The following is a 25,863-nucleotide window of genomic DNA, read 5'->3' on the forward strand; positions in this document are numbered from 1 at the left end:
CCAGCTGCTGGGAGCTCGTGTCTGCCCTGTTCCCCACCACTGGGGCTTCGGGAGTCAATAAAAGCACCCAAATATGAACCAGACTTTTTCTGGTGCAGCCCCTGCAAGGCTGGATAGGTGGGAAACAGACCCTCCAAATTTATCGTCATTTTAGAAACATTCTGTCCCGTTTGGGGAGAGCAGGGCGAGTCCTCAGGGGTTCGTCAGCCACGGGTGCCGGCCAACCGCCTCGATGGAGGGTCTCAGGTTCACGTCTGGTTCCAAGAGCATTTTCAGGAGGTTCTGGCACTCCTTGGAGATCCCCAGCTGCATGGGGACGGGGACACCTTTCTGCTGCTGGTACAGCATCTTGGGGATGTTGGTGTCGTCGAAGGGCAGGCGGGCGCAGAGCAGGACGTAGAGGATGACGCCCATGCTCCAGACATCGCCCTTGCGGCTGTCGTGGGGGAGGCCCTGCAGCAGTTCGGGTGCCGCGTAGGCCGTGCTGCCGCAGAAGGTCCAGCTCAGCTCCCTGCGGTCCCTGGGGAGCCGCTTGGCGAAGCCAAAATCCGTCAGCTTCAAGGTGCTGCCCTGCAGCAGAGCGTTCTCGCACTTGAGGTCGCGGTGGGCCACCCCGCAGCTGTGGCAGTACTGGATGGCCTCCACCAGCTGCTGGAAGAGCTCCCTGGCACGGGGCTCGGGCAGGGGACCGTGGCGGAGGATGTAGTCAAAGATGTCCCCGTCCTCTGCCAGCTCCATCACGAGGTACATCTTCCCCTCTGGGGATTCCAGCATCTCCTGCACATGGATGATGTTCCTGTGGTCCAAGCGTGTGAGGATATGGAGCTCCCGGGGCAGGAACCTGTGAATAAATTCTGCCGAGAGAGGAGGCGGGTTTGCCCGGGGTGTGGGGACGGGGGTGTCCCCGAGGTGCTGGCTCCAGACCCCCCTGCGGGACGCAGCCCAAGGAGGGAACATCGCTCCCAGGTGTCTGGTTCCTCATGGCCGGGCACTGTTTCCCAGGGATGCTCCTCGAGGGGGGATGCTGGGCTCCCCCAGCACTTTGCCATCCTTGCGGTTGGAGGGCGGCCACCCAAACAGGTCCTGACCCCCAGCCACAGTCCCTGGGCTGTTCTGCTGGATCCCCCAGCACCATCCCCGCTCCGATCCACTCTCAAGATATTTCTGGGAATTAAAAGCCTCCAGGAGGGACCGTGCCTGAGCCTGGAGCTCTTTCAGGGTCAGCTCTTACCTTCTGGGCCTTCCTTCTTGTCGATTATTTTAATCGCCACTTTCTTCTGGTGCTTCTGTGAAAAAGCCTCCTTCACTTTGGAGTACGTCCCCTCGCCGATGGTCCTGCCGAGCTTGTAGCCGTTGGCCAGCAAAAACCAGTCCATGTCCTCCTGTGGGCCGGGACCCTCCGCTCCCTCAGTTCACCCCACAGCGACTCCGCAACCACATCTCAGCGCCCCAGGGGCATCTGCAGCGCCCGGGTGGGGCACAGAGGGACCTTTGAAAACCCGGGGTGCCATTGTGATGCGGGTGACGTGGGTCAGTTGGGTGGGTGCGCAGTGAGGTGGGCGACAGGCTGGAACACGCTCTTGGTGAGTGGGGGCGCACAGTCCGGTGTTACGGGGCCGGCGGGGGTCCCCCATGTGCCCTCAGTGTTTTTGTCATTGCCGGGGGGCCCGTCGGGGTCACCCGGTTCACTCACCCACTCCTCTCTGGTCAGACACATCCAGGGTCTGGACATGAGCTCCCAGCAGGCGCCGCAGGCTCGGAGGTTCCCCGTCGAGGCGGGAGATTGTCCCAGCTCAGCCATGCCCCTCGAAACGCAGGAGCCGGTGGGCACCGAGCAGGCTGTGGGGAGGTAAGGGGGGGCAGGACGGGACCAGGTTCCTGCTCCGGCAAACACGGCTTGTCCTGCCGCCAAAAGCAGAAAAACGATGGGGACAGACTGTTTAGCAGGGGCTGTTGCGAAAGGACAAGGGGCGATGGTTTTAAACTAAAGGAGGGAGATTCAGGCTGGACATGAAGATTAAATTGTTGCCCTGAGGGTGGTGAGAGCCTGGCCCAGGTTGGCCAGAGAGGTGGTGGATGAACCATCCCTGGAGACATCCCAGGCCAGGCTGGACGGGGCCCTGAGCAACCTGAGCTGGTGAAGATGTCCCTGCTCATGGCAGGGGGGGCACTGGGGGAGCTGGGGAGGTCCCTCCAACCCAAACCATCTGTGATTCTGTGATTCTACACCGTGCCATATCAGACAACACCAGGCTGTGTCTCTGTCCCCACAGGCAGCTGCGGCGATGTCCTGGCAGCCACTGCCTGACGCTGCCCAACGTCCCCATTGACGTGTTCATCGCCATGGGAGGGACTGGCCGGCCCCGCACCACCTAATGGCCTCCGCGCTGTGCTGGCCGCAGCCAGGCCCAGCGCCGCGGAGCTGCCAAGGACACAGATTGGTGACGGACTTTATAATAAGAGGACGTCTTGGAGCGTTTCTGTGCTCAAAACATGTGTGTGGCGTGTTGGCTGTGGAGGGTTGTGGGGCAAGAGGGGACACAGGGGGACCGGACACAAGGGGAAGGTGGGGAGAGGGTGGGACACGAGGGCTGAGGAACAAGGGCTTAGGACACAAGGGATGGGACATGAGTGATGGGACATGATGGGACAGGGCAGGAGGGGATGGGACATGAGTGATGGAGTGTGAGGGGATTGGGCACAAGGGACCAGACACGAGTGATGGGACACGAGGGGACAGCGTGAGAGGGGATGGGACATGAGGGACGAGGCACAAGGGGACAGGGTGTGAGTGATGGGACATGAGGAGACACTGTGAGAGGGGATGGGACATGAGGGATGAGGCACAAGGGGACAGGGTGTGAGTGATGGGACACGAGGAGATGGGACACGAGGAGATGGGACACAAGCGACAGGACACGAGTGACAGGACACGAGGGCCAGGCCGGGTCCTCCCCGCCCGCTGGGGGCGCCCGAGAGCCTCGCGGGAGAGAGCGGCCCCGCCCCACCCCTGTCGCCTCAGGGGGCGGGGCGCCCGCAGCGCGGAGCAGGTTTGTCCCGCTCCGGCCGCCGTCCGCTCCCCGCGCCCTCCCTCTCCCCGGGCCCGCCATATTGTGGCCGCCGCCGGAGGAGCCGCCGCCTGAGGAGCCGCGATGGGTGAGGGCAGGAGCGGCCCGGCCGGGACGCTCTGCTGCTGGGCCGAGGGGGCGCGGGGAGGCCGGGAGAAGCCGCTCCGCCGGTCGGACAGCGGGGCCGGGCCGTCCCGGCGCTGCCCGCCCCCCTCACCGGGGCTCCGGGCGCCTCCCCCCGCGGCGGGCCGGGCCGGGCCGGCGGGAGCGGGGCTGCGGGCCCGGCCGCTGAGTCATCCCGGGCAGGGCCCTCGGAGCTCGGGGCGGCCCCGCTGAGCGGGTTTCTGGGGGCAGGGGCCGGTCCGGGCTCGGCTGAGCCGCCAGCCCGCGGGGCCGGGGCCGGGGCCGGTACCGGGGGGGTTGGCTCTGTCAGCGGCAGCTCCGCGCTCCCCAGCGCGGCCTCTGGGGGGTTATTTGATGGTGTAATATTCTGCTTTTTGGGTGGTATCGGGAGCTGCTTCTGCCGCAGCGAAAAGCCCTGAGAGGCCGGTGGTGGAAGGAGCTGCTGTGGTTGAAGCTTTAAAGTGTCAAACCTCTGATCTGTGGTTAATTTAAATTCTGAAGTTTGTAAGAGTTGATGATGGAGCTCAAAGGAGATCCTGCTGAACTGTCCAGCCTTCGGATGACCCCGCAGGGCCTCGGTTGGTGTAGATTCCATCACATCAGAGTTCTCCGGCAGCGTGGAGTCCCCACGCTGTCCCTGTGCAGCTGTCGCCATGGACGGGACAAGCAAATGCATCTGACGCTGTGCAGGAGCGGAGTTTGTATAATAAGCAATAGCACTAATTACACTTCAGGGGCCAGAGAGGTGGGAAGTTGCGTTCTCTGTTAGCTACAAATAAACCAGAACTGAGTATTGCTTTTCAAAAGGTACTTTAATAACAGCAGACTTATTTTTTTTGTTGCTTTTGGTGTAGCCTGGGATTGATGCTTCCTACTTGGGAAAGCAAAATGGCTTTTTCTTGAGGTTTCGGGTAGTAAGACAGGGTTTGGGTGGATGAGGTGAATGGGAAAGCCCAGCCTGCAGCAGGGGAAGGCTCCTCTGGGAAGTGAGGATTAGGGTCCTATCAGTTTTCACCTGCAATATTATCTTTTAACCAGACTTAAAAGTGCCCGTTGGGGTGGGCTGGTGCTTGATCAAACTGACCTCATCAGAAACTCCCTGCTGTCCTCAGCCCTCCCGTGATGTTCCAGGATGGGTCCATGGCCACGTCCCCATATGTGCGATGGCCACAGCACCTCCCCGTCCGCCACAGCTTTTAAAACTTAATGTATAGCTCGAGATGTAAAACCTCGACTGGCAACTTTGAGTAGAAAAATGTCCTCGGGCCTGTTGAATGTCTGAAAACTGCCAGTGTTAAATTGTTTTAGGTTAATAGGACCGAGGGGTGGCCGCATAATGTTGTTACCCTTCTTGTAGGGTGCAGGTTGAGGGTGCAATGGTGTTTCTAAGCAGCTGTGATGTTGGTCTTGCCTGGGTTGTTAGAAATGCTCGTCAGTCTGTTCTTCGCTTGCTATGCAAATGACGTCTAAATATCTCTATAGTGCCGTTTACCCTGCGGAGCAGCACGTAATGCTCAATTCTTAATAAAACGTTTGTGGCTGATGGATTTAACTAGTTATTTGGGTATTTTGCTTTGTTTGCTTCAGCTTGAGAGAGCAAACATGAACTTTGTAAAGGGGAGCTTGGTCATTAAAATAGCGTGATAGTGAAAGTACTAATTCTTTCAGCTTTGTGCTGGCGAGGGCCGGATCAACTCAAACGTGCTTAGCAAATCAGACAGTGCTGTTTGTTTCTGGAGTGAAGCATGTGTTGGGGAGGATGAGCTCGTTGGAATTTATAGCCCTCTGTCATTGTCTCTGACTAGTCCTGGCTGTATTTAACCTCCTATAACTCCTGTGTGTTGAGTTCGAGTTGACTTAGTCCAAGAGTTTATTATAAGAATTGTTACAAAGGACTCTCTGACCTGAGGTGACAGACTTGGGAGGTCACTGGTCCATTCGGAAAGCCGAATGTCTCAGGATGTGTGAATCGGGTTGAAGAGGACTTAAAGCCCCCAAACCTCAGATCTTTGTGGGTCCAAATATCAGGAGGAGGCGGAGTTGAAATTAATGTGTGTTGAGAACTGCCCTGAGGAATAAGTGGACTCTTTGTACACCAGGGCATGGAAAGCCTGAAAGAAATCCCGATCTTACCTGACCCTGGTGAGGGACAAGCTCTCTGGGGAACTGTTAATTTTCCCCAAAGATAACCTGTGCTTTTCCCTTCCCCCTCCCCAGCCGGCACCGTCAGCGAAGCTGCCGCACATTCCAGCAGCGATAGCGCGTCGCTGGCTCCTGGGAGCTAAACCAGAAGGGAACGAGCCAGCGGTGGCGGCTGCACCAGATGCCCAAATAGCTGCGGGGAGAAGCGTTTTCCAGCGTGTGCTGCCCACCAAGCGCCCGGCCGGGGTTCAAGGCAGCTCTGAAAGAGAACGGATTCTCTGCCTGTGTTATTTGTAGTAAACAGTCAAATAATCTGCGTGAGAACATAAAAGCAGCAGAGAAAACACGCAAAACAGACCTGCACGAGTGACAGGACAGAACCCGGCGGCTTTTCCAGGTTTAACAGCAGCTGGGGTAATTCCAGGGCTGGCCAGGCTTTGCCTTAAGTGTGTCTTATGCCTGGCAACAGAATGGTAATGGATATCTTCTGAAGTTTACTGTTGTGAAAGGGTGTTCTGGCTTTAAAAAGCCCTTGTTGGATCTGTCAGTGTAACTGTTTCTCTGCTCTGTCACTTTGGTCTGATTCAGCAGCACAAATTCTGATTTAGACCTGCAGTGACTCAGCTTTAACCAGCAGCTGAAAAAATGTTGGAAGCAAATACTACATGTAATGCAGAGAAATGGGAAGAGCATCATCCGGAAAGAAGCCAGGCTGGGTTTCTGATCCAGCAGCATTGAGAAGCCGTTATAATCCTGGCGTGGCTGTAATGACACTGGAATTACAGTGACTTTTTTTCTGTGGAGCTGCTGTGAGTGAAGTTCACTAATTCAGGGAGGTTATTTGCTACAAAAGGCGCTGATTTAGGAACCTGAGGTCAGGGGGTTCCCGGAGCAGAGCGGCATTTTGTACAAGCTGGGTCAGAACTCTGGTTTAAGTGCAGTCGCAGCGCAGGGTCCGGGCTGAGCCCAGCTGAGCCGGGTTGTGCAGGTTCGGAGGCAGTTGTGTGGCACTTGGCTATTTATGTGACTGACTGCATGGTGATTCTGCAGATAGTGTGAAGTCACTTAATCACTTTTCCTCCTCCTTTTCTTAAAAACTGCCTTTTAATTGGAGACTTAGCTTTCCAAAGGTAACAAATTTCTCTTTGGTAGGGACTCTGTAACCCTCAGAATTAAGCTACTTAAAATGTTAGTTTTTCCAGCTGTTTTGTCTTCCTGTGTTGGATGTTTGTACCTTGTATATGTCTTGGCTTGGCTCTGGGGCTTTTCTCTGAAACTTCAGCTGATCCTGGAAGGGCTCCAGAAGGGCTGGAGGTGCTTGATAAGTTGGACTGAAATTTTCTGCAGGCAACGTGGCTGAGGAATGTTAAACACTTGAAAGAGGAGGGGTACGGAGATAACGCTGCGAACTTTCACAGGGCGCTTCTTCCGTCTACCTGTAGCGGTTGGAAGAAAACAAAGATACGGGTGTCCAGCAGAGTCCTGGAGAAGACCAAGTTGGTCTCAAGGTTAACGGGCACACTGATGTTGTGTATCATGATTGCTGCCTTCCCGTCCTGAGAAAGGCAAATAATCTGCTTGGAAAGATGTATAAACAGCAGTCGACATGGTCAAAGCAGTGGGTTGAGCTGAATGCAGCTGTGGGATCGACATCCTTCTGTGCTTGGGTCCCTGCTTGGCCCTGGTTGCCTTTAGCTGCACCAAACCATGTGTCACTGCCCTGACCAGGGGAAATACACCAGCAGTCGAGTTTGAAGGGCTGCGTTAGTCAGGTAGGAAGCAGCAAAATGAGTAGGTTGGTTATCAGGCACTTGTGCCTGGTGGGACAAACACGGGCTGTATGTTATGGATAGTTTTGCAAGATTTTTTAATTGTTTAAAGCCTCGATTTGCTGTGGGTCCTGTTAGATTTTTGTTGTGTGGACATGGTGAACCTTCCAATCTGGGGGAAAAAGCCAAGGTGTGATTTATGCCGTGATGACATAAGGGAAATAATTTCTGCTGGAAACCACAGTAGAATTTAGTTCTGCAGCTCCAAAGATGATTGAGTAGAAGCCTTTCCCATGGTAACATGCTCAATATTGTCAAGTTTGGTCCAGGTTCCTTTTGGAACAGCAAATCTACTCTTATGCTTCCTAGAAACTTCCTAACACTTGCCATAGCAGTGCATCACATCAGCTAAGGTTAGGATCGCATTATCACTTGGAGCTTTACTGTCCAGACCAGCTCTTGCAAATAAATCTGTTTAATATGACTTTTCCTTGGTGGCAGCAAGGACATGCAGGTAAAGCAGCAGAGTGTGGCGAGAAATCTGAGGCAGATATTCTTTCCTTTCACAGAGACCAACACGAGTCCTGCGAAGGATAACTATCGAATGAAGAGTTACAAGAACAAAGCCCTAAATCCCGAGGAAATGCGGCGGAGAAGAGAAGAGGAAGGAATTCAGCTGCGCAAACAGAAACGAGAGCAACAGGTAACTGTCATCTTGAGTAGCTTGTGTACAGCCATAACACAACCAAGATTGTGCTGCTGCCAAACTGGAATCTTCAAGGATCTGTGCATTAAGGTTTGTTGGCAGTCTCTTTATTTTTTTCTGTTCTGAGATCTTGCTTTTCATTTTCTTTGTACCTAGTACAGAGTGTAGCTCACATCAAGAGCTTTCCAAGCACTTTGTCCTTGGGGTGCCAGAGGGTTTTGTTCACAGATCCTTGTTTTTAAGGTGGTGGTTTGTTTTTCAGGTTTTTTTTTATTAATTAGTGGATGGGATTATTTCCTCAAGAAGCAGGAAGAGCAAGTGAAAGTATGGGCTGTGTGTATTTTTTAACTCTGAGCTGGTTGGTTTTTGTTTGGTTTTCTTTGCTTGAAGGTCTGTGAAAGTGAGAGGTGATTCCCAGGTGATGTAAGCTCACACTAAATGTTTTCTCCATTAATGTGTCATGCACAAGCTGCTTTCTCCCCAGTTTTCCTAACTTGTTAGGTCAAATTCTGCACCTGCCTGTACCAGCGTCTCAGTGAGTTGAGTATTTGCATATCTGAGGGCAAGACTTAGCACGTTTTATTATTGGGGTTCGTATGCCAAACTCGTCTGCAGAGCACAGAGCTGTTATTAATGACTGCTTTTCTCTTCGGGTTGCGTTTAGTCAAGCTGACGGTATCTTGTTTGAGGAACAAGAATATCTAGTTATGAAGACTGTTCGTCATTGCTTTCTAATAATGACTGCTGTGTCTTGTTCTCTGCCAGCTCTTTAAAAGAAGAAACGTGGAACTGATCAATGAAGATGCCTCCATGTTCGATAGTCTCCTTGTGGATTCCTACGTTAGTTCCACGACATGTGGGGTAAGGTGCCTTTTGTTGCTGTTGTGCCTTCAGATGGATGTCGTGCTGTGCTCTGCGTAGAACTGCCATACCTCAACGTTTTTGCTTTCTCACTTTTGAGTGTGTTGCAAATGTTACTACAGGGAACTGGAGAAGTCTGCCAGGGAGTAAATAGTGTCCTGTAATCTCGAATTGCGAATCTTTGGATCACTAGCTAAGCACAAAGTCATTGTAGACTGTCATGACTGTGCCCTAAATGTGTGAAATGGAGCCATTGTTCTGTCTCCTTTGCATCTTTGCAGGAGGGAATGATCACAAGAGAGATGGTAGAGATGCTTTTTTCAGATGACCCTGATCTACAGCTAGCAACCACTCAGAAATTCAGGAAGCTACTCTCCAAAGGTAAAAATAACTCATCCCTGCCGTAGCATCTGATGTAGCGTTTCCTTTGCACACATTTGTGCACACGTGTTGCTGTACAGAAGCTTAGCAGCTTTGAGCTTAACAATGTAGCGTGTTGCTAATGATTTGCAGTTGTATGGATTGTACAGAAAGTGGTTCTGGAGGGTTGTCCTGCCGAGTTCTGTGCAGCTTGAGATGGTTCAATGGAGTAATAGTTCATGCTTGTTATTCCCTGCGTTGGAGATGTCAACTGTTCTGACACTGCCTTGCTGTTGCAGAGCCGAATCCTCCAATAGATGAAGTGATAAACACTCAGGGGGTGGTGGACAGATTTGTTGAATTCCTGAAAAGAAGTGAAAATTGCACGCTACAGGTAAAGGAGCTTGTGTTACAAATTCTTCATGGCATGTAGCAGTTTAACTGCAGCGTAGCAGCGTGAACCCACAGTTGCCATCAGGGAGAAGTGATGTCTTGAACTCAAAAGATGCAGGTTATGTGATGTACAGGAGAAGACAGAGGTAGCCTGTAGTGCTTAGGCAAAAAATGAAGTTATAAATTGCTCTAAATTATAATTCTTGGAAAAGCGCTGGCAGAAATAACATGGTTTAGCCGCAGCAGAAGAGAATTTGCCCTTCCTGTGTCTGATACTTCTGCTGGAAGTTTGTGGAGCCACGTAATAAATATGTAGGAAGAAACTGCGAGAGGAAAAACCTCCATTATTGGAGGATTTTAAGTACAGGCTAAAAGTGTGTTAGCAGTGGCTTAGGTAGTGCCGATCCTGCCGTGGGGCTGAGGGATGGACTGGGCAGCTTCTTGAGATTCCTTCCAGCTTGGTAATAACTATAGTTACTTTGTAGGGGTTAAAGATGCTTCCATACATGGAACTGCATCCGAGTTGATGACTGCCTTCATTTTCTTCCTGCCCTCTGGCCCAAGGCCATGTAGCATAGGGACTTATTTTCAAGAAGAACTGAATGAAAATCTGGTTTTAAACCAAAGAATGTGTGGCAAAAGCAGAGAGCTCGCTGCTCAGCTTCACCTGAACTCGAGGCGTCACTGTGGTGTTAGCCAGGCGAGCGGGTGGGCTGGAACTGGCCAGGCTGCACAAAAGACAGAAAACTTTCTACTCCACATGTTTATGCATTATGTGTCTTCACTTTTATTGCTGGAAAATACTTGTAAATGTGATGTGGTGTGACCAGTGATGTATTCACCTGCTAATCCTTTGAGAAGCTGTAGCCTCTGAGAAGGTATTTAGCAGATGTGGCTTTTTATTGCTCAAGAAAATCAAACCATTTGAGTATTAAGGTTCTGTTGCGATACACTTTCTTATCTCACAACCCTTTTAGTAAAAGTTAAAAGAATTATAGCCAAAATGTGATGGCAAATACTTTGCTAAATCAGGATTATTTTATTCATACTGTTGTCATTCATTTGCTTGTTTCAGTTTGAAGCAGCGTGGGCACTGACGAATATTGCATCAGGAACTTCCCAACAAACAAAAATAGTAATTGAGGCTGGGGCAGTTCCTATATTTATAGAGCTGTTAAACTCTGACTTTGAGGATGTTCAAGAACAGGTAAGGTTCACTTCTTACTCCGGGGTTAGGGCGAGAACCACACTGAGTTGCACACGATTACAATGCAGTGTTTAAAATGGGTGACCAGTGTCAGGCGACAAATTGAAGTATCGTTTGCCTGGAATTATTGGAAAATGCCTTCTTTAGCACACTACCCTTTTCTTCCTCTGTTCAGAAACTGCGTGAATGCTAAAACTGTTGCTGTTTCCTTTCAGGCTGTCTGGGCATTGGGGAACATTGCTGGAGACAGCTCTGTGTGTAGAGATTATGTCCTTAACTGCGCTATTCTTCCTCCCTTATTAATGTGAGTAGCCATGAATACTTGCCAATACAGTTCTTGGAGTCCCATGGTACCACAGCAGAGCCATCTTTGAGCTGGGCGAGTAAATTCCCCGGCAATGTGTGGCGATGTTCACTGGGAATCAAACCCTTGGTACCGGATGAACTGGCAGTTCTGACAAGTATCTGATGAATAGAGTGGGACTTGGTAGATAACATGCCTTCTCACAAACCTCTCCGCCGCTCTCAAGCTGCAGCGGGTGCTGTTGCCGCCTGCTTGTCTTGCTGAAGTCGCAGGGCTTGCTGGTTCGCTCTGTGTCCCTCCAGATGTCTGCTTGTTGTGCTTATGCTGTGGGTTCGGGGGCTTGTCTGAGTGGGCTCCTCTGGCAACCTGAGCTGGTGAAGATGTCCCTGCTCATGGTTGGGTGGGACTGGGTGAGCTTGGGAGGTCCCTTCAACCCAAACTATTCTATGGTTCTCAGTTCTAATTTGGCCCTTGTCTTCCTGACCCATTTCACTTTACACTGTTAGGAATAATAGCTATTTATCCTAAAAAGTAGTTGCCTGTCACTTCTCTTCTTGCTTGTTGAGAGGCTCAAGTCACAAGCAGCATGGCTTGAGCTGCAGCAAGTGGAATAGTGGTTTGACTTCCTTAAAATCAGACTAGTTTTCCTTCTTTTGATTCCCTTGCTGGCTTCCACATCAAGGATTGTAATTCATGGTTGCTGTCTCTTTAGGCTCCTTACAAAGTCCACCAGGCTGACAATGACACGAAATGCTGTCTGGGCCCTGTCGAACTTATGCAGAGGGAAGAGTCCACCGCCTGAATTTGATAAGGTGAGAATAAATGCCTTGTTGGCAGACAGGTGATGGGGAGCCACCCAGTCAAGATGTTTGTCTCAATTATTTTGGGCTCTTGGACCTTCCGTAGGTCATTGCAGGAGGGAACAGGGTGAGGTTCTTCCTGCTGAGGTTGATCTTACTGTTCAGCAGATGTTTGAGTGCCTGTTTAATTTTCTGCGTGGCTTTATTGGCAGCGCCTCAGTGGGACCCCTCGAGTAAGGGGGCATGGCCAGGCTTCCCTGCAAGGCAGCACACACTGAGACTTGAGACTTCACTCAAATTGTGACTAAAACCTTGATTCTGAGACATCTAAATGCTACAAACCAGGACTGTGTCCACATGGGAGCTGTAGCAGCTTTCCTGTTTCTCTTGTTAGTGCCAGTAGCACACCAGGAAAAAGGTTCTGCTGGCCTTCCAGGTGTCTCATTCACTTCAGTAGAACAAAAATGGTTTAAGATCAATGTGTTTCACTTTTTAAAGATGAAAGCTCATGTGTCAGAGCTGGGAAGCCTGTGGTGAGGTGTGAAATCTGACTTGAGCGTAAATATCAAAACACTTATAAGTGATTGGAGTACCCAGAGCTGTAACCATTGGTTGCTGCTCTGAATACTGAGCTGTTTTGGGTTATTAAGAGTAAGAAATAGAGTTTCCAAACAGTAGCATGCACAGTAGCGCTTGTCTCAGGAGTCTAGACTTGCACCAGGAGGAAGGGATGTAATTTTAATTTAGCAATAAAGCCATTGAGGTAGCTTCAGACACTGTGATTATGAGGTATGTGAACCAGCAAGGAAGCTGCTGACTTTGGGGAAGGAAACTGTGGACATTGAAGACTCTTTATCTCCCCAGTCGGAGTAGCCATGTGGTGTTTGTGTGTGAACACGATGGTCCTTGTCAGAACGTGACTAACCCGGGGTGGTGGCTGTTGTTGTAGGTATCTCCCTGCCTGCCAGTCTTGTCCCGATTATTATTCAACAGTGACTCCGACTTGCTAGCAGATGCGTGCTGGGCTCTTTCCTACTTATCAGATGGCCCCAATGAGAAAATTCAAGCAGTTATTGACTCGGGAGTGTGTCGGCGGCTGGTGGAGCTGTTAATGTAAGTACCGTGTCTTGCTGCTTCAGCCTGGTTAGACTGGGAAACAGGTGGGTGAGCGTGAGTTTGTACCAAAACCCATCAGAGCAGTTCTGTGGGAGGGTCTGAAGCAGGTTGAGAGCTGTAAAACTAGAGTATTTTCTAGTGCTCGAATGCTGGTTAATACTTAGGCTAGGAAAAATTTATTGAAGAGTTGGGACTGATGCTCTAGTCTGCGGAAGACAGGACTGCGGAGTGTCTTGTGCTCTCAAATTTGAATGGGCCTCTTCTCTTTAACGCCTTCGGAGTTGGTAGAACTGCAAGACGCTTGCTTCCAAAATTATCTGGAAAAATCCTGGGTGTTCTCATTGGTTTAACGACGTCTTTGTTTAGAAATGTGATGGAAAAGGTGAGATCTGTACTTAAGCTGAAGATGATAGAATTAGGACATTAAGGATGAAAACTGTATTCCAAGTTTGTCTTCAGTCTTTGCTTATCCAGTAGCAATACGGTCAACTTGCTGTGTGTTTCTATATGTTGGGGGATGGAATTCTAAGTAAATAATGCAGATATTGGGGAGAGAATCTTCTGCATGTGACCTGATGGATTTGGTTTTGTCCTTGCACCATTTATCCTGCAGGCACAACGACTACAAAGTGGCCTCCCCGGCTTTGCGAGCAGTTGGCAACATCGTGACGGGGGACGACATCCAGACCCAGGTGAGGGGAAATTCCTGCCTTGCAGGGCAACTTGGTGCCCTACAGCATGTTCACTGTGTGAAAACTGGAAGTATTTAGCTCTGTACCAGATACAGGGGATCTCACTTGTGTTTTCTCTCTCAAAAGGTGATTCTGAACTGTTCAGCCTTGCCTTGTCTCCTTCATTTATTAAGTAGTCCCAAGGAATCAATCAGGAAAGAAGCCTGCTGGACTATATCAAACATCACAGCAGGAAACAGAGCACAAATACAGGTACGGTCTTCTCCAGCCCACCTGTAACGATCCTCGATTCCAAGCTCAGCATTAAGGATTTGCAACTTTTGTCTTCTCGGACACGTAGAGGCTGGTTTTGTTCACATCTCTTGTTCCGCAGTGATTTGCAAGTTTGCTGCTCCCAGCCATCTGCCAAGCAAGAGCTAGAAAACTTGTTAATTATACCTACAATATTAGGCTGAAATGAATCCCACAGGTTGGATCATTGGAATAAGAGGAGATACAGCCCTGATTTCTCCGTGCTCCGAGATACCTCTTTGAAAAGCTGGAGCTTGTTGAGTTTAATTATCCTTTCAATGACCTACATACAGAGGCAGATAAGTGATGAAAGCATCGCTACAGCATCGATGCAATAATAGGGATTGTTTACTCTGCTAGTTAGGGAATAGGATCTTGTGTTAACAGGGAATAAAGGAATAAAATAGAGGAATTGCTGGAGGGTTATAGCTTGGAAAGGCTTTTTCCATTTGAAAATGGAGGTGGAGGTTTCTTTCCCATGCTTAATGGCTTTTTAGAAACCGTGTTGCCAATTCCAATGCGTCTTACTCCTCTCTCTCCCCAGGCAGTCATCGATGCAAACATTTTCCCGGTGCTGATAGAAATCTTGCAGAAGGCAGAATTCCGCACGAGGAAAGAGGCAGCGTGGGCCATTACAAACGCAACGTCGGGCGGAACTCCCGAGCAGATCAGGTGCGAGGGGAAACCTCTGAACGCGCGGTAGCTCGTGGGACGGCAGGATGGGTTGCCAGGGAGTAATTTGGAGAACTGGAGAGTAGCTGAGATATACAGAGCTATAGCTGGATCGTTACTGTGCTAGTTGTAGCTTCCCTGTGAATGAGGATAAACAAATCCAAACCACTTCCCTCCTCCCCCTTCAGGTAGCTTAGATTAAGCTAAATGTCCAAACTTGATGACAGATTAAATTCTGGTGCAGAGTTAATTTGAGTAGTGTCCAGAGTTAGCAGGTTTCTTGAAAGAGGAGTGTGTGTAGAAATGCAAATAAGTGGATAAAGAAATTAACCTTTCAGAACAGTAAAAATATATTTTAAGGTAATTTTTTGTATTTTAGTTTAACTTGGCTCCCTTGCTCTTCTGAACTGAGCAAAGGTGATTCTTGCTAGACCCTGAACAGGTGTGTGTTGGTGCTTTCTCTTCAGGTACTTGGTCAACTTGGGTTGTATCAAACCTCTCTGTGACCTGCTGACTGTCATGGACTCCAAGATAGTTCAGGTGGCGCTGAACGGGCTGGAGAACATTCTGAGGCTTGGGGAGCAGGAAGCCAACCAGAGCGGGACGGGCATCAACCCCTACTGCAGCCTGATCGAGGAGGCCTATGGTAGGTGGTGGCCAGTGGCCTTGGCACGATTGAATTTAGCACCACAGCATGTATCAGAAAGCATCTCCTACTTTTGTTCATTGCTTTTTTTTGCTGTTAAGGGATTTAGTCTGTTCCAAACTAGTGATATTTGTTCCAGGAGACTTCTTAGCCTCTTCTGATTGGGCATAGGACATACTTGGAAATAAAACCCATCATACTCCTGATCCAAGCTTCCTGGACCTGGAGACCAAACTGATAACTGTGGCTCACACCGGTTAGGGTGTTAATCAGAAATAAGCAAAGTAAAAATCCACACTTGTGGGTCCATGATTGCTCTGACTGTACCCAGTTGTACACTGTAGATGTACACTGGGAATCCAGAGAGAGCTTTTCCCTGGAGTGACTTAATTACATGGCTTTTTTTCCTGCTCTTAATGCTTTGAGGAGCAGCTCCTATTTTGGTCTCAAACTCCCATGGTCTGCTTTGCCCTCTCACTGACTCTTACACTGTGTGTCCTGATTCTCCCAGTAAGAATAATTCTTGAAATTCTTGAGAGGATATTGTGCACGGATGTTTTCTGTGCAGCAGCAGGTTTAATTAGGACAGCTAAAGCTGCTGCTGCCCTTCTGCTGGAGGCTACTGGGACGGGCTCTGCTTCCTTCCCCACAGCCGCTTGGTTTCATGTCACTGAAACCTGGTTTAGTCTTGAGCTGGGAGCTGTGTCAGCTAAACCTGCTGTTGAAAAGGTGTTAAATCTGCCCGCTACAGATAAAACCCACAGGCAGCTCTGGAGTAGTTACCTTTAGACGTCAGTGCTGCTCATAAAACGCAAATCTCACACACAAAAAGGTCTGTGAATAGGGGCAGGAGCAGAGGATGGGTGCGGAACAGTGAAAATATCCGATCTCCTGGTTTCATCGCATTCTACTCTGATTTTTCCTCCCAGGTTTGGATAAGATTGAGTTCCTACAGAGCCACGAGAACCAAGAGATCTACCAGAAGGCCTTTGACCTGATCGAGCACTACTTTGGCGTAGAGGATGATGCCGCTCTGGCTCCCCAGGTAGATGAGAACCAGCAGCAATTCATCTTCCAGCAAGCCGAAGCCCCCATGGAAGGTTTCCAGCTATAATGTGTCTGAGGTTGGGGAAAAGAAACACCACAAACTTGGCAGAAAGCAGCTGGGAGCAGCTGATGGGCTCATCCTCTCCTTGCAACCGGACGGCTACGCGCTCACTCCACCTGTTAGGAAACAATTCTTCCTTCCAACAACTAGAACCAGGGCTTTGTCCTCGCAAGGAAAGGGGATGTTCTTACACTTATTTTTCTTTTTGCTGCTGCAAACATGTCTTTAAAGCAGGCATCTGGGTGGAGGAAGGACACGGAGGTAACAGATTGCACCTCTCGGTGTGTGTTTTATTTTCTTTGTGGTGATCTCTCCCAAATGTCACTTCTTACCTCGGGTACTTAATTGAGATTTCAGTGTTGGGTTGGGTAAGAACACGGATAGAAAGTAAGCATTCTGACAACAATAATTCTGCAAACCTGGGTTGATCTATTTAAGGTTTTTTTTTTTGCACATGTTACTCTTTATTAAAGACTCTAATTTGCCAAGAGCAAAGTTTAGCCCTGGCCTTTCTGCGACCCTCCTGCAGCGGACAGTCCTGTTGAACCTGGGCCAAGTTCCCCTGAAATACTGTAAATGGACAGAGAAATGCAAAGTTCTCCCGTTCCTGGGAAGATTTTTCTAGGGAAGGCTTCTTACCCTTGTCTAAATTTTTGGTTTTGGTTGTTTTCTTCTTTTTTTGGAGACCTGCTAGTGGTATTTCCAAGGAGAGAGTTAAAAACACGAGGCAACAAGCCCCCAAAGATGGTGATGCCGAAGAGGGCGGGATGCTTGGGTGGGTTTTGAAGTAGGAAGCACAACTGCCCCAGGCTTTGTTCACATTGCTACTGACCAACTATGGAACTGTCGAAATGGTGAAAACACATCTTCATCTTTACTTGAAATATTAATTTTTGGTTGTTTTTTCCTGACTGGGGTGGATCATTATGGGCTGGAGGAAGAGGCCGGGGGTGACAATGTTGTGTGCGGCGTTAACTTTGGTAGCACCGGGGCTGAGTTTTTGGGTTTACCTCCTGCTCACAGGTGGATTATGTACATTTTACTTAAAAAAAAAAAAAAAGAGTCAAATCTCTGTATTTTTTATATTATATATAAGCAGATATTTGTCTAATTGGGCTTCAGAGAAAAATATATATGAAATTTCTGTAATTTATGTAAATAGAGCACTGTGAGCAGGCAGACCTGGAGATGACAGCCCCCCTCGCTGGTCTGGTCCTGCTTCTCTGTTCACTCACGTACTGTATCAGCCACCCTCGACCTGTCTTAACCCCCTCTGCCCTTTTTGAGTCATTTCGCCAAGATTTCACTCAACAAAAAGCGAACGCACGAGGACAAAACCGCTTCTGTGGTGTGGGGGGAGCCGGGGGGGTGAAGCCCCAGCCCGGGCTCCGGTTTGACGAATCTTGTGAAACGAATAAACCGCATCGTGCAGCTGCCTGAGTCTCTCGGTGCGGGGGGAAGGGGGGCGGCTGGGCCGGCTTCTCCTCCGGGGTGGGGGCGGGAGCGGGAGGCTCTCGGGGCACGTTCTGCCCTGATTCCCCGTTCCCTGGGGAGGGCTCCGGTGTCCCGGGGGGGTCGGGGTCGCCCCGGGCGGGCTCTGCGGTGCCGCTACCGGCGAGGGCGCCGCGCGGGGCACGCTGGGAGTTGTAGTTCCCGCGGCGGCCCCCGCGCAGGGCATGTCGGGAGCTGTAGTCCGCCGGGCTTCCCCGGCACGGTTGCCGCTCTTTCCCGGCAGCCCCCGCGGCGGCCCGGCGCTGATTGGTGGGCGGTGCGGCCCGGCGCATGCGCAGCGCGGAGCCGCCGGGAGGCCCGGGCCGGAGCCGCTTCCCTCAGCACCGGTACCGGCACCGGCCAGGCCGCGCCGCACCGGGAGGGGCCGCTGCGCCCTCCCTCCCTCCCTCACCCCTGCCCCTCCGATGTACCGGGGGGCCGCCGGGGCCGGCGCGCTGATTGGCTGAGGAGAGATAGAGGGGAGACTTGCGTCAGACCGCTGGAGGTGACGTCAGCGGGGTGCGTGCGTGACGTCACTGCGGTGCTGGGGGGGCACACGTGTGTTTCCTTTTATCGTCATGGGGGCTCATCCCGGGGGCGAGAAGGGGAGCAGGGCCTGGGGCACTAACGGGGGTACCGGGGGGGGTCGGTGCTAATTAGGGATGGGGCAAAAATATTAATAAGGGGGGGGGTGGCCGGGCCGCGGGTGTCGGTGTCAGGGCTGGGGGGCAGGAGGCTGGGGGGGGAGGTTGTGGGGGAGGCGGAGGCTGCGGGGGGCAGGAGGTTGTGGGGGGGGCAGGAGGTTGTGGGGGAGGCGGAGGTTGGGGGGGGGGCTGGAGGTTACGGGGGGCCGGGGGGGCCCGAGCGGTCGCCCCTGGGCCAGGGGGGCTCGGGGGGCGATTCGGGGCCGTTCCCGCCCGCGGGGCCCCGGGAAGCGCCGCGGGAGGCGAGTTGTTCCCGGCAGCCCAGAAAAGCGGCGCCCGGGGCCGCGTGGGGCGGGCCGGGCTGTGCCCGCGGGGGGGACGCGGGCTCGGCCGCTGCCAGCGCTCCTGCCCAGCCCGGCCCTGGGCTGCGCTCCGAGGAAACGCCGAGATCCCCGTGTCACCGCTGCGAAACGGCGAGAGAAGCTGTTTGCTGCTTCTCCTGGAACAGCCCCTTGGCTCCGGGCGAGGAGCACAGGCTGCCTCTGCTCCCTAATTAGTGCCTTAACTAGAGCACGGGAGGTTGTGCCCAGCGGATCAGGGAAACTGGCGCTGAGCGTGAGTCGGGAGGTGCTGCCGTGCTCTCGGGGGGGCTGCGTCCAGCTCGCTCAGCGGGAACAGGCGTTATCCTGTCACGGAGACCTTTGTGCTGAGGTGCAAATTAACAAAACGATGTTTCTCCCGGCGCGGAGACTCTGCTGAGAACAAGTTCCTTCCCAATGCAGGTGGATGACTCCTAAAATCCTCCAGGCTTCTTAAAGTTAAGTTTAGTTGATGTTTCTCATTCTCTAGGGTTTGTTGGGACTGAGCCAGCGAGAAAGGTTGAGATGAAGAACCAAGGCGGGGAGACCAAAGCCGCCCCCCGGCCTGGCAGCGCTTCCAAACTGGTGCTGGAGGATGGGGACTCACCGGAGGCCGCAGCACCCCTGGAAGGTGGGGGGTCCCTGGGGCGCGAGGGGGATTCTGGAGCCTGGAGAGCGGCTGGTGCTTCCTCTTTGGGAGGGTGGGCAACTGTCTGCAGCTCTTGTGGCTTGTTGGAGAGGAGCTGTGATTTCTGGGGCAGAAAATCCCGGTTCCTGCGTGTGTATGATTCTGAAGCTGTTAGCACATCCTGACCAAAGCACGGAGCTGGTTCTTGCCTGAAAACAAGAGGTTGTTTGTCCTTAAGGGTCCTGTTTGGGAAATGTCAGACAACTCTTTCCTTGGAGCAGCATTGAGCAACCTGCCCTGTTACTGGCGCTTCGTAAAAATCATTCCCTGGAAGACAAAAAACAGGTCTAACCCAGTGAACCCTGCCATGTGTTGTGGTGCTCAGTAAACGTGGGATGTAGGACACGCACAGAGAGGCCAACTCAGGTTTAAAAATCGATCGTAATGTAAAAGTCCCAGCTCTGGGGATGTCAGCAGGGAGTTCCCATGAGGGAAAGCTCGCACGTAACCCGCTTTCATGAAAGATTAGGGGGAAGAAGGGGGTGAATTTTTGCTCTTGACAGATGTCAGGGGCTTGGTCATGGTCTTGTGATCAAAAGCGAGTCTGTGGGGAACGTACATCCATTGTCACGGCAGCGGCTGCAGACGCCGCCAGAACAAAGCGGCTCCTGTCGCTGGAGGTTTGTCCGGCCCTGCTGCGGCGGGTGCTCGGAAAACCTCCCCTTTTTCAGCTTTCACTTCTAGAGAACCGACGGCGTGGGGGAAGCCTCACGCTTTTGTGTTCCTGTCTCCCGCAGCTTCTCTCGCACAGGAGGACACCAAGTCCTCCCGGCCCGCCGTGCGGGACGTCTCCGAAGAGCTGAGCCGGCAGCTTGAGGACATCTTGAACACGTACTGCGTGGATGCCAGCCAGGAGGGCGCGGGCGAGGACGGCGGCCAGAGCGAGCCCGCCGAGACGGAAGAAGCCGAGAAGTGTCGCAGCGAGTCCCCGAGGAACGGTGACCAGGAGACGGGCGGCCCCGAGATGAACGGGGAGAAGGAAAACACAAAGGGGACTGAAGAGTTTCGACCCAGCGAGGAGTGTGGGGAGCGGGATCAGAAGAAGGCTCAGGAGAAGAAGAAAGCCAAGGGCCTAGGTGAGGGGTTGCACAGACACAACCCTCTCCAGCCAGTTCCAGCTCTGCAAGTTGGGTCTGGCCCCAGCTGGGGGGTTGTTCCCCCACCACGTGCGGTGAAATCTGTGGGGCAGAGCGCTGAGAAGAAGCGGTGGCTCTGCCCCAGGGCAGGTGCAGCTCTGAGACCTGGTTTGTTTCTCCTCTCCTTGCCCTTATGAGCCAGAACTCTGTAAATGGATTTTAGCTTATTTTTTTAAATTCCATGTCTCATTCCAGGCAAAGAAATCACTTTGCTGATGCAGACGCTGAACACCCTGAGCACGCCAGAGGAGAAACTAGCAGCGCTGTGCAAGAAATACGCTGAGCTGGTGAGTGCGGCTTTCTCCATCCCGGGCTCTGGGAAGGGCAGCGCAACAGCAGCCACGGGAGCTGCTCAGGGAGCCAGGACGTGGCTGTAGATTTGTATTTCTTCTTGATATGGATAGGGACAGTCCAGGAACACACCTGTAGCTTTGCAGTGTGTGTTGTGGGATCTCTGCGGTGCTGGATATCCAAATACCAGAGGACAGATGTTGCTTGGTTCAGCCAGGCGTTGGCGTTCGCGGAAGTGTAAGCACGTGTGGGAGCATTTTGGGCAAATCTGTGTGTAAGAGGAGTCTGGATCTGTTTTCTCTCTGCTCCTCTAACGCAGAAGCTGCATCTCTTTGACCAACGCGTGCGTGGAGGTGCTGGATGAACATTTAAATCTTTCAGATTCCAGCAGGACAGGAATTCAACGACCTGTCCAGGGGACCTTGAGCTCTGCATCGGTCCCACTCTGCTCAAAAGCGGCATTTTTGCATTGTGTCCTCCCCTCAGAGCACAGAGAGCGCTTCTTTGAGCCCCTCCTCAGGGTGCAGCACATTGTCCAGGTCTGGTTTGCATCATCTGTGCCCTTTGCTCCCCTGTCCCAGCTGGAAGAGCATCGCACCTCCCAGAAACAGATGAAGATCTTGCAGAAGAAGCAGACGCAGCTGGTGCAAGAGAAGGATCACCTGCAGAGCGAGCACAGCAAGGCCATCCTGGCCCGCAGCAAGCTGGAGAGCCTGTGCCGCGAGCTGCAGAGACACAACCGTACCCTCAAGGCAAGTGTCTCCAGGCGCTTCTCCAGGAGCTGCTGCATCCCAAAGCGCTTGGATCACTCGCCGGGAGCCATTCTGGCAAATTTACCTTTCCCGATGAGTGCCCTCAGGCTGCCATGCAGGGCAGTGCTTTAATTTTGCTGTTAAATCATTATCCACTGTGTCTGAGTGTTAATTCGGGGTATCTTCACTGGAGAGAGGGAGGGAAGAAGCCCAAAGTTGCTTCCTGATGGCTACAAGCAGCAGTGGGAGGCCGGGTGGCTTCAGAGCATCAGTTCGGGCAGTTTGCTCCCCGGAGTGACACGTCCCCGCTGTCCCTGCTCTCCTCATGCAGGAGGAGGGTGTCCAGCGTGCACGGGAGGAAGAGGAGAAGCGGAAGGAGGTGACATCCCACTTCCAGGTGACACTGAACGACATTCAGCTCCAGATGGAGCAGCACAACGAGCGGAACTCGAAGCTGCGCCAGGAGAACATGGAGCTGGCGGAGCGGCTCAAGAAGCTCATCGAGCAGTACGAGCTGCGGGAGGAGGTGGGTTGGGGTGGGATCGGGGTGCGGGGCTGCTCTGGTGCCTCTGTTCTGCCCTGTGATGCATGTTTGTGCTCCTGGGGGGGAAAAGAGCCTCTGGGTTCCGGGCTCTTCCCTTGGGGCGGCTGCTGGGACGCCCTGAGCGTGGCGGTGACCGGCGCGGTTCCCTCGGCAGCACATCGACAAGGTGTTCAAACACAAGGACCTGCAGCAGCAGCTGGTGGACGCCAAACTCCAGCAGGCGCAGGAGATGCTGAAGGAGGCCGAGGAGAGACACCAGCGGGAGAAGGACTTTGTAAGTCTCGGAGCGGTTTTGCGAGCGCTTGGCTTTTTGCCTTGTCCCTCTGCGGAGGCTCGTTCCCCTGGCTCCCCAATGGCAGAGCGCAGACGGGGTGAGGCTGCAGCCCTGCGCTGCTCCTCGCAGCCCCCCAGCGCGCTCCCGTCTGCAGGGACACGCTGAGAGCCGTCCCTGGTGACAGCCGGGTCACTGCCTTTGCTCTTCCCCAGCTGCTGAAGGAAGCGGTGGCCTCGCAGAGGATGTGTGAACTGATGAAGCAGCAGGAGACCCATCTCAAGCAGCAGGTGAGTTACCCACTGTGTGCTCAGCCTCATTATTCGCTTGTTTTTTGGGGTTTTTTCCCTCCCTAAGCAGCGAACAACCCAAAGTTCTTTAATCTGGAAGACACAGGGGCAGGATTGCTCCTGGGTGAGCCTGTGTCAGCCCGGTGTGAGCTGAGACTTCCTGCAGTGATTCTGCCTCCCAGGAGAAAGGAGGTTTTTGGTTTTCAGCAGGGCTGGGAGCATCGTGTGATCGCTCTTTGCTGAATCAGACCCAGCAAGTGCCTCCTGCCCAGGCCAGGAGGTGTTTGCAGAACACGCCGCTCTCAGGATGTTTCCCTAGGAAGGAGTTTTTCCACATTCCCCTGTACCTAACGGTGGCAGAGCCGCCCCGTCCTGCCCTGTTGTTTGTCGTGAAGCCCGGTCACAAGATCGCTACCTCATTCCTTGGCGAGGGCTGTCGGGAGATGCGCAGTGAGCAGCTCTGACCCCGTCTCTCCCCACAGCTCGCTCTCTACACGGAGAAGTTTGAAGAATTCCAGAACACCCTTTCCAAAAGCAGTGAAGTGTTCACAACCTTTAAACAGGAGATGGAGAAGGTGGGTGAGGCTTTTGCTGCCCAGCAGAGCTCGCGTGGGCTGGAGGTGCTGCCCGTCTGTCTGTAGTTTTGTTTAGTTTTGCTGGTAAATATTAAAATCAGCCACGAGCTGGCTGCTCACAGAGTGTCGATACCATCCTTGCTGTGTCAGAACAAGCAGCGCTGCCCCATCCCCTGGTTTGTTGTTACCCACTCGGTGTTTCCCACTCCTGAACCTGCAGCGAGACACAGAAACATTTCCCAAGGTGGCAGAACTGTGCTGGGACAGCGGGTGCCCGTTTGGGGACACGTGAGATGTCACTGACTGCAGCGCTCTGCCTGGGGCTTATTTATTCCCTTTATTTTGTCACTGTTATTCTGTAGATGACAAAGAAAATCAAGAAGCTGGAGAAGGAGACCACGATGTATCGCTCTCGCTGGGAGAGCAGCAACAAGGCTCTGCTGGAGATGGCTGAGGAGGTGAGGAGGCTGGAGCAGCACGCGGATGTGTTGTGTGGCCTTGGGCTGGCGCTGAGGGGAGGCCAAACCTCAAATCCTGGGCTCAGTTTTGGGCCCCTCAAGACAAGAAAGCCCTTGAGGTGCTGGAGCGAGTTCAGAGAAGGGAACAGAGCTGGGGAAAGGGCTGGAGCACAAGTGAGATGGGGAGCGGATCTGGGGTTTAGAGGAGGTTGAGGTTGGATGTTGGGGACAATTTCTTCCCCAAAGGGCTGTGGGGCATTGGAACAGGCTGCCCAGGGCAGTGCTGGAGTCACCATCCCTGGAGGGTTGGACAGATGGACATGAGGTTCTCAGGACACGGGGCTGTGCCGGGGGTGGGTTAATGGTTGGACTCAATGATCTTGAGGGGCTTTACCAACCGAAACGATTCCACAGTTCTCTCTCTCTCTCTTTTTGCCTCTGTCCCTGGTGTGGCAGAGTCTGAACTGTCTCTCTTATTTGCAGAAAACCCTTCGGGACAAAGAGCTAGAGGGGCTTCAGGTGAAAATCCAGCGCTTGGAGAAGCTGTGCCGAGCCCTGCAGACAGAACGCAACGACCTCAACAAGAAGGTGCAGGACCTGTGCGCCCACGCGCCCCGCGCAGACACGGACCCCTCGGAGCCTTCGAAGGACCCACCACGAGACGGCCCCGAGGCGGCGGCGGGAGGTTCCGCAGCCGAGCAGGATTGTCTGCACTCGGGAAAGCCGCCGCACGGCGCTGATCCTGCGGAGAGCCTGGGAGAACTGAGCACAGGAGCCGCGGGGCAGAGTGGGACTGAGGAGGGGGCTCAGGGCGCTGCCTGAGCCCGCACGGCCGGGGGAGAGGGAGGGGAACGTGGGGGGTTCCAGAGACTCGGTCCGACGCCCCTCTCCTGGTGCTGGGACAGGCGCGAGAGCTCGGCCCTCCGGGGGGTTCCGCATTTCCTAGCTTAGGTTTTTGGAGGGTTTTTAAAATTTTTATATATATATATATATATGATTATATATATGATATATAAAATATGTGCAGGGCAACGAACACTTTATATATGGATACACGTGAAAACTAGAATGACCCACCTCCCTGCGTGTGCGTGAATAACTAATATATGGAGACTCAACCGATCGGCCCTTTCACGACAAGACTTGGCACTGGCAGGCTGTGAACCCCCAAAAATCTACCGCAGCTCAGGCAGGCGGGGGGTCTGTCAGCACCTCCGCAGCGACGCTGCGTCCGGTGAGAGACTAGGAGCTGAGCTGGGGAGAACCGCAGCCCTTCCCAGCGCTGGATTCTCCCTCCTCTGTGTCAGGTGTCCCAGACACTCGTGTTTTTAGTTGCCCATGAGCAGAGCAAATGAGTTGGGAAGAGGCCGTTTCTCCTCTGCCTGGGTTTATGTGTTGAATGGAGACAAAGAGAAGCAGAGGAATGGGGGGTGCCCGGTTCACCCAGAACCTGCCAGTGTCTCAATCGCCTTATGATTCACAGTTGCCTCTTTGCTATACGCACATGCGCACAAGTGTATTAAAGAGTTAATCCAAAGGTCTAATTCCCAAGTGTTTTGCACAAGCGCGTGTGGTCGGTTGTGCAAGGGGCTGGGGAGGTTCCACCCGAGCTCCTCTGCCCCGTGTCAGCACCTCCTGGTCGCTGAGCGATGGTCTCGGGGGTGTCCGCAGAGCTCCATCCGAATTGCTGGGGCCAGCACAAGGACTGTGTCCTCCTTCCTCACGGGGACTCCAGCGAGTTTGGGTCTAACGAACCTGCAGCAGAGACGAGGTCTAACGAGTCTGCAGAGCCACAGCCCGAACCTCTGCTGGGATGTTCCCTGGAGCCGAGCGCGGCTTTGTCGGCCCCTCGCTGTCCGCGTTGCTTCCCCAGTGTCTGTGTCAGGAGTGTCAGGAGCCCCATTCGCAGCTGCCAGGCTGTGGACTTCTTCCCGTCCTTTCAATAAAAGAAAAACCTTAGAAAGCCACCTTTTTTTATTTTAAATTTTCCCCGTTACGGTACAGATTACCTCCACAGGGGCTGTTGTATGGATCTCTGTATCAAATAGAAACGCACCCAACTTCACTGCTGCTCTGTGTGTTGTTTCTTGCTCATTAGGCCTCGTT

At 52.7% G+C, this 25,863-nt stretch overlaps 4 protein-coding genes across 8 annotated transcripts; 3 read left to right on the forward strand and 1 right to left on the reverse strand.

The window, feature by feature from the left end:
• Window positions 1–192: 192 nt before the first annotated feature.
• Window positions 193–1,376, reverse strand: TSSK3 (testis specific serine kinase 3; the record flags this gene model as incomplete). The annotated part of the gene is made up of 2 exons (XM_082071423.1): window positions 193–854; window positions 1,232–1,376. 2 exons carry the CDS (start codon window positions 1,374–1,376, stop codon window positions 193–195), a joined length of 807 nt encoding a protein of 268 aa, XP_081927549.1.
• A 139-nt stretch (window positions 1,377–1,515) lies between these two features.
• Window positions 1,516–2,376, forward strand: FAM229A (family with sequence similarity 229 member A; the record flags this gene model as incomplete). Its single annotated transcript, XM_082071556.1, has 3 exons — window positions 1,516–1,526; window positions 1,712–1,849; window positions 2,274–2,376. 3 exons carry the CDS (start codon window positions 1,516–1,518, stop codon window positions 2,374–2,376), a joined length of 252 nt encoding a protein of 83 aa, XP_081927682.1.
• Window positions 2,377–3,027: 651 nt separating this feature from the next.
• KPNA6 (karyopherin subunit alpha 6) lies at window positions 3,028–17,689 on the forward strand. 4 transcript variants are annotated; one of them, XM_082071635.1, is made up of 15 exons: window positions 3,118–3,156; window positions 3,693–3,769; window positions 7,672–7,898; window positions 8,574–8,669; window positions 8,951–9,050; window positions 9,329–9,423; window positions 10,498–10,629; window positions 10,845–10,933; window positions 11,646–11,745; window positions 12,683–12,846; window positions 13,463–13,541; window positions 13,668–13,793; window positions 14,377–14,504; window positions 14,972–15,150; window positions 16,080–17,689. In XM_082071635.1, the coding sequence occupies exons 2-15, from the start codon at window positions 3,706–3,708 to the stop codon at window positions 16,262–16,264; spliced, it is 1,764 nt and encodes a 587-aa protein (XP_081927761.1). In that variant the 5' UTR covers window positions 3,118–3,156; window positions 3,693–3,705; the 3' UTR covers window positions 16,265–17,689. The 4 variants fall into 4 exon arrangements, with proteins under 4 accessions (XP_081927762.1, XP_081927761.1, XP_081927763.1 ...); XM_082071637.1 differs by having other exon boundaries at window positions 3,122–3,156; window positions 7,672–7,805; XM_082071636.1 differs by lacking the exon at window positions 3,693–3,769 and having other exon boundaries at window positions 3,028–3,156.
• Window positions 17,690–18,036: 347 nt separating this feature from the next.
• TXLNA (taxilin alpha) lies at window positions 18,037–25,828 on the forward strand. Of its 2 annotated transcripts, none has more exons than XM_082071301.1 (11): window positions 18,037–18,268; window positions 19,243–19,383; window positions 20,178–20,516; window positions 20,772–20,863; window positions 21,449–21,619; window positions 21,951–22,145; window positions 22,318–22,437; window positions 22,650–22,724; window positions 23,207–23,299; window positions 23,662–23,757; window positions 24,241–25,828. In XM_082071301.1, exons 2-11 carry the CDS (start codon window positions 19,278–19,280, stop codon window positions 24,577–24,579), a joined length of 1,626 nt encoding a protein of 541 aa, XP_081927427.1. In that variant the 5' UTR covers window positions 18,037–18,268; window positions 19,243–19,277; the 3' UTR covers window positions 24,580–25,828. The 2 variants fall into 2 exon arrangements, with proteins under 2 accessions (XP_081927427.1, XP_081927428.1); XM_082071302.1 differs by having other exon boundaries at window positions 18,037–18,254.
• The last annotated feature ends 35 nt before the right edge of the window (window positions 25,829–25,863 follow it).

The sequence above is a fragment of the Streptopelia decaocto genome, assembly GCF_964273445.1.
Source record: "Streptopelia decaocto genome assembly, chromosome: 23".
NCBI lineage: Eukaryota > Metazoa > Chordata > Aves > Columbiformes > Columbidae > Streptopelia > Streptopelia decaocto.

Coding starts and splice junctions, on each gene's coding strand:
- KPNA6 (XM_082071635.1), top strand. CDS start 3,706: ATGATGGAGCTCAAAGGAGATCCTGCTGAACTGTCCAGCCTTCGGATG. Junction 3,770..7,671: donor GATGACCCCGCAGGGCCTCG/GTTGGTGTAGAT, acceptor TTCCTTTCACAG/AGACCAACACGAGTCCTGCG. Junction 10,934..11,645: donor ATTCTTCCTCCCTTATTAAT/GTGAGTAGCCAT, acceptor CTGTCTCTTTAG/GCTCCTTACAAAGTCCACCA.
- TXLNA (XM_082071301.1), top strand. CDS start 19,278: ATGAAGAACCAAGGCGGGGAGACCAAAGCCGCCCCCCGGCCTGGCAGC. Junction 19,384..20,177: donor GGCCGCAGCACCCCTGGAAG/GTGGGGGGTCCC, acceptor TGTCTCCCGCAG/CTTCTCTCGCACAGGAGGAC. Junction 22,146..22,317: donor AGTACGAGCTGCGGGAGGAG/GTGGGTTGGGGT, acceptor TTCCCTCGGCAG/CACATCGACAAGGTGTTCAA.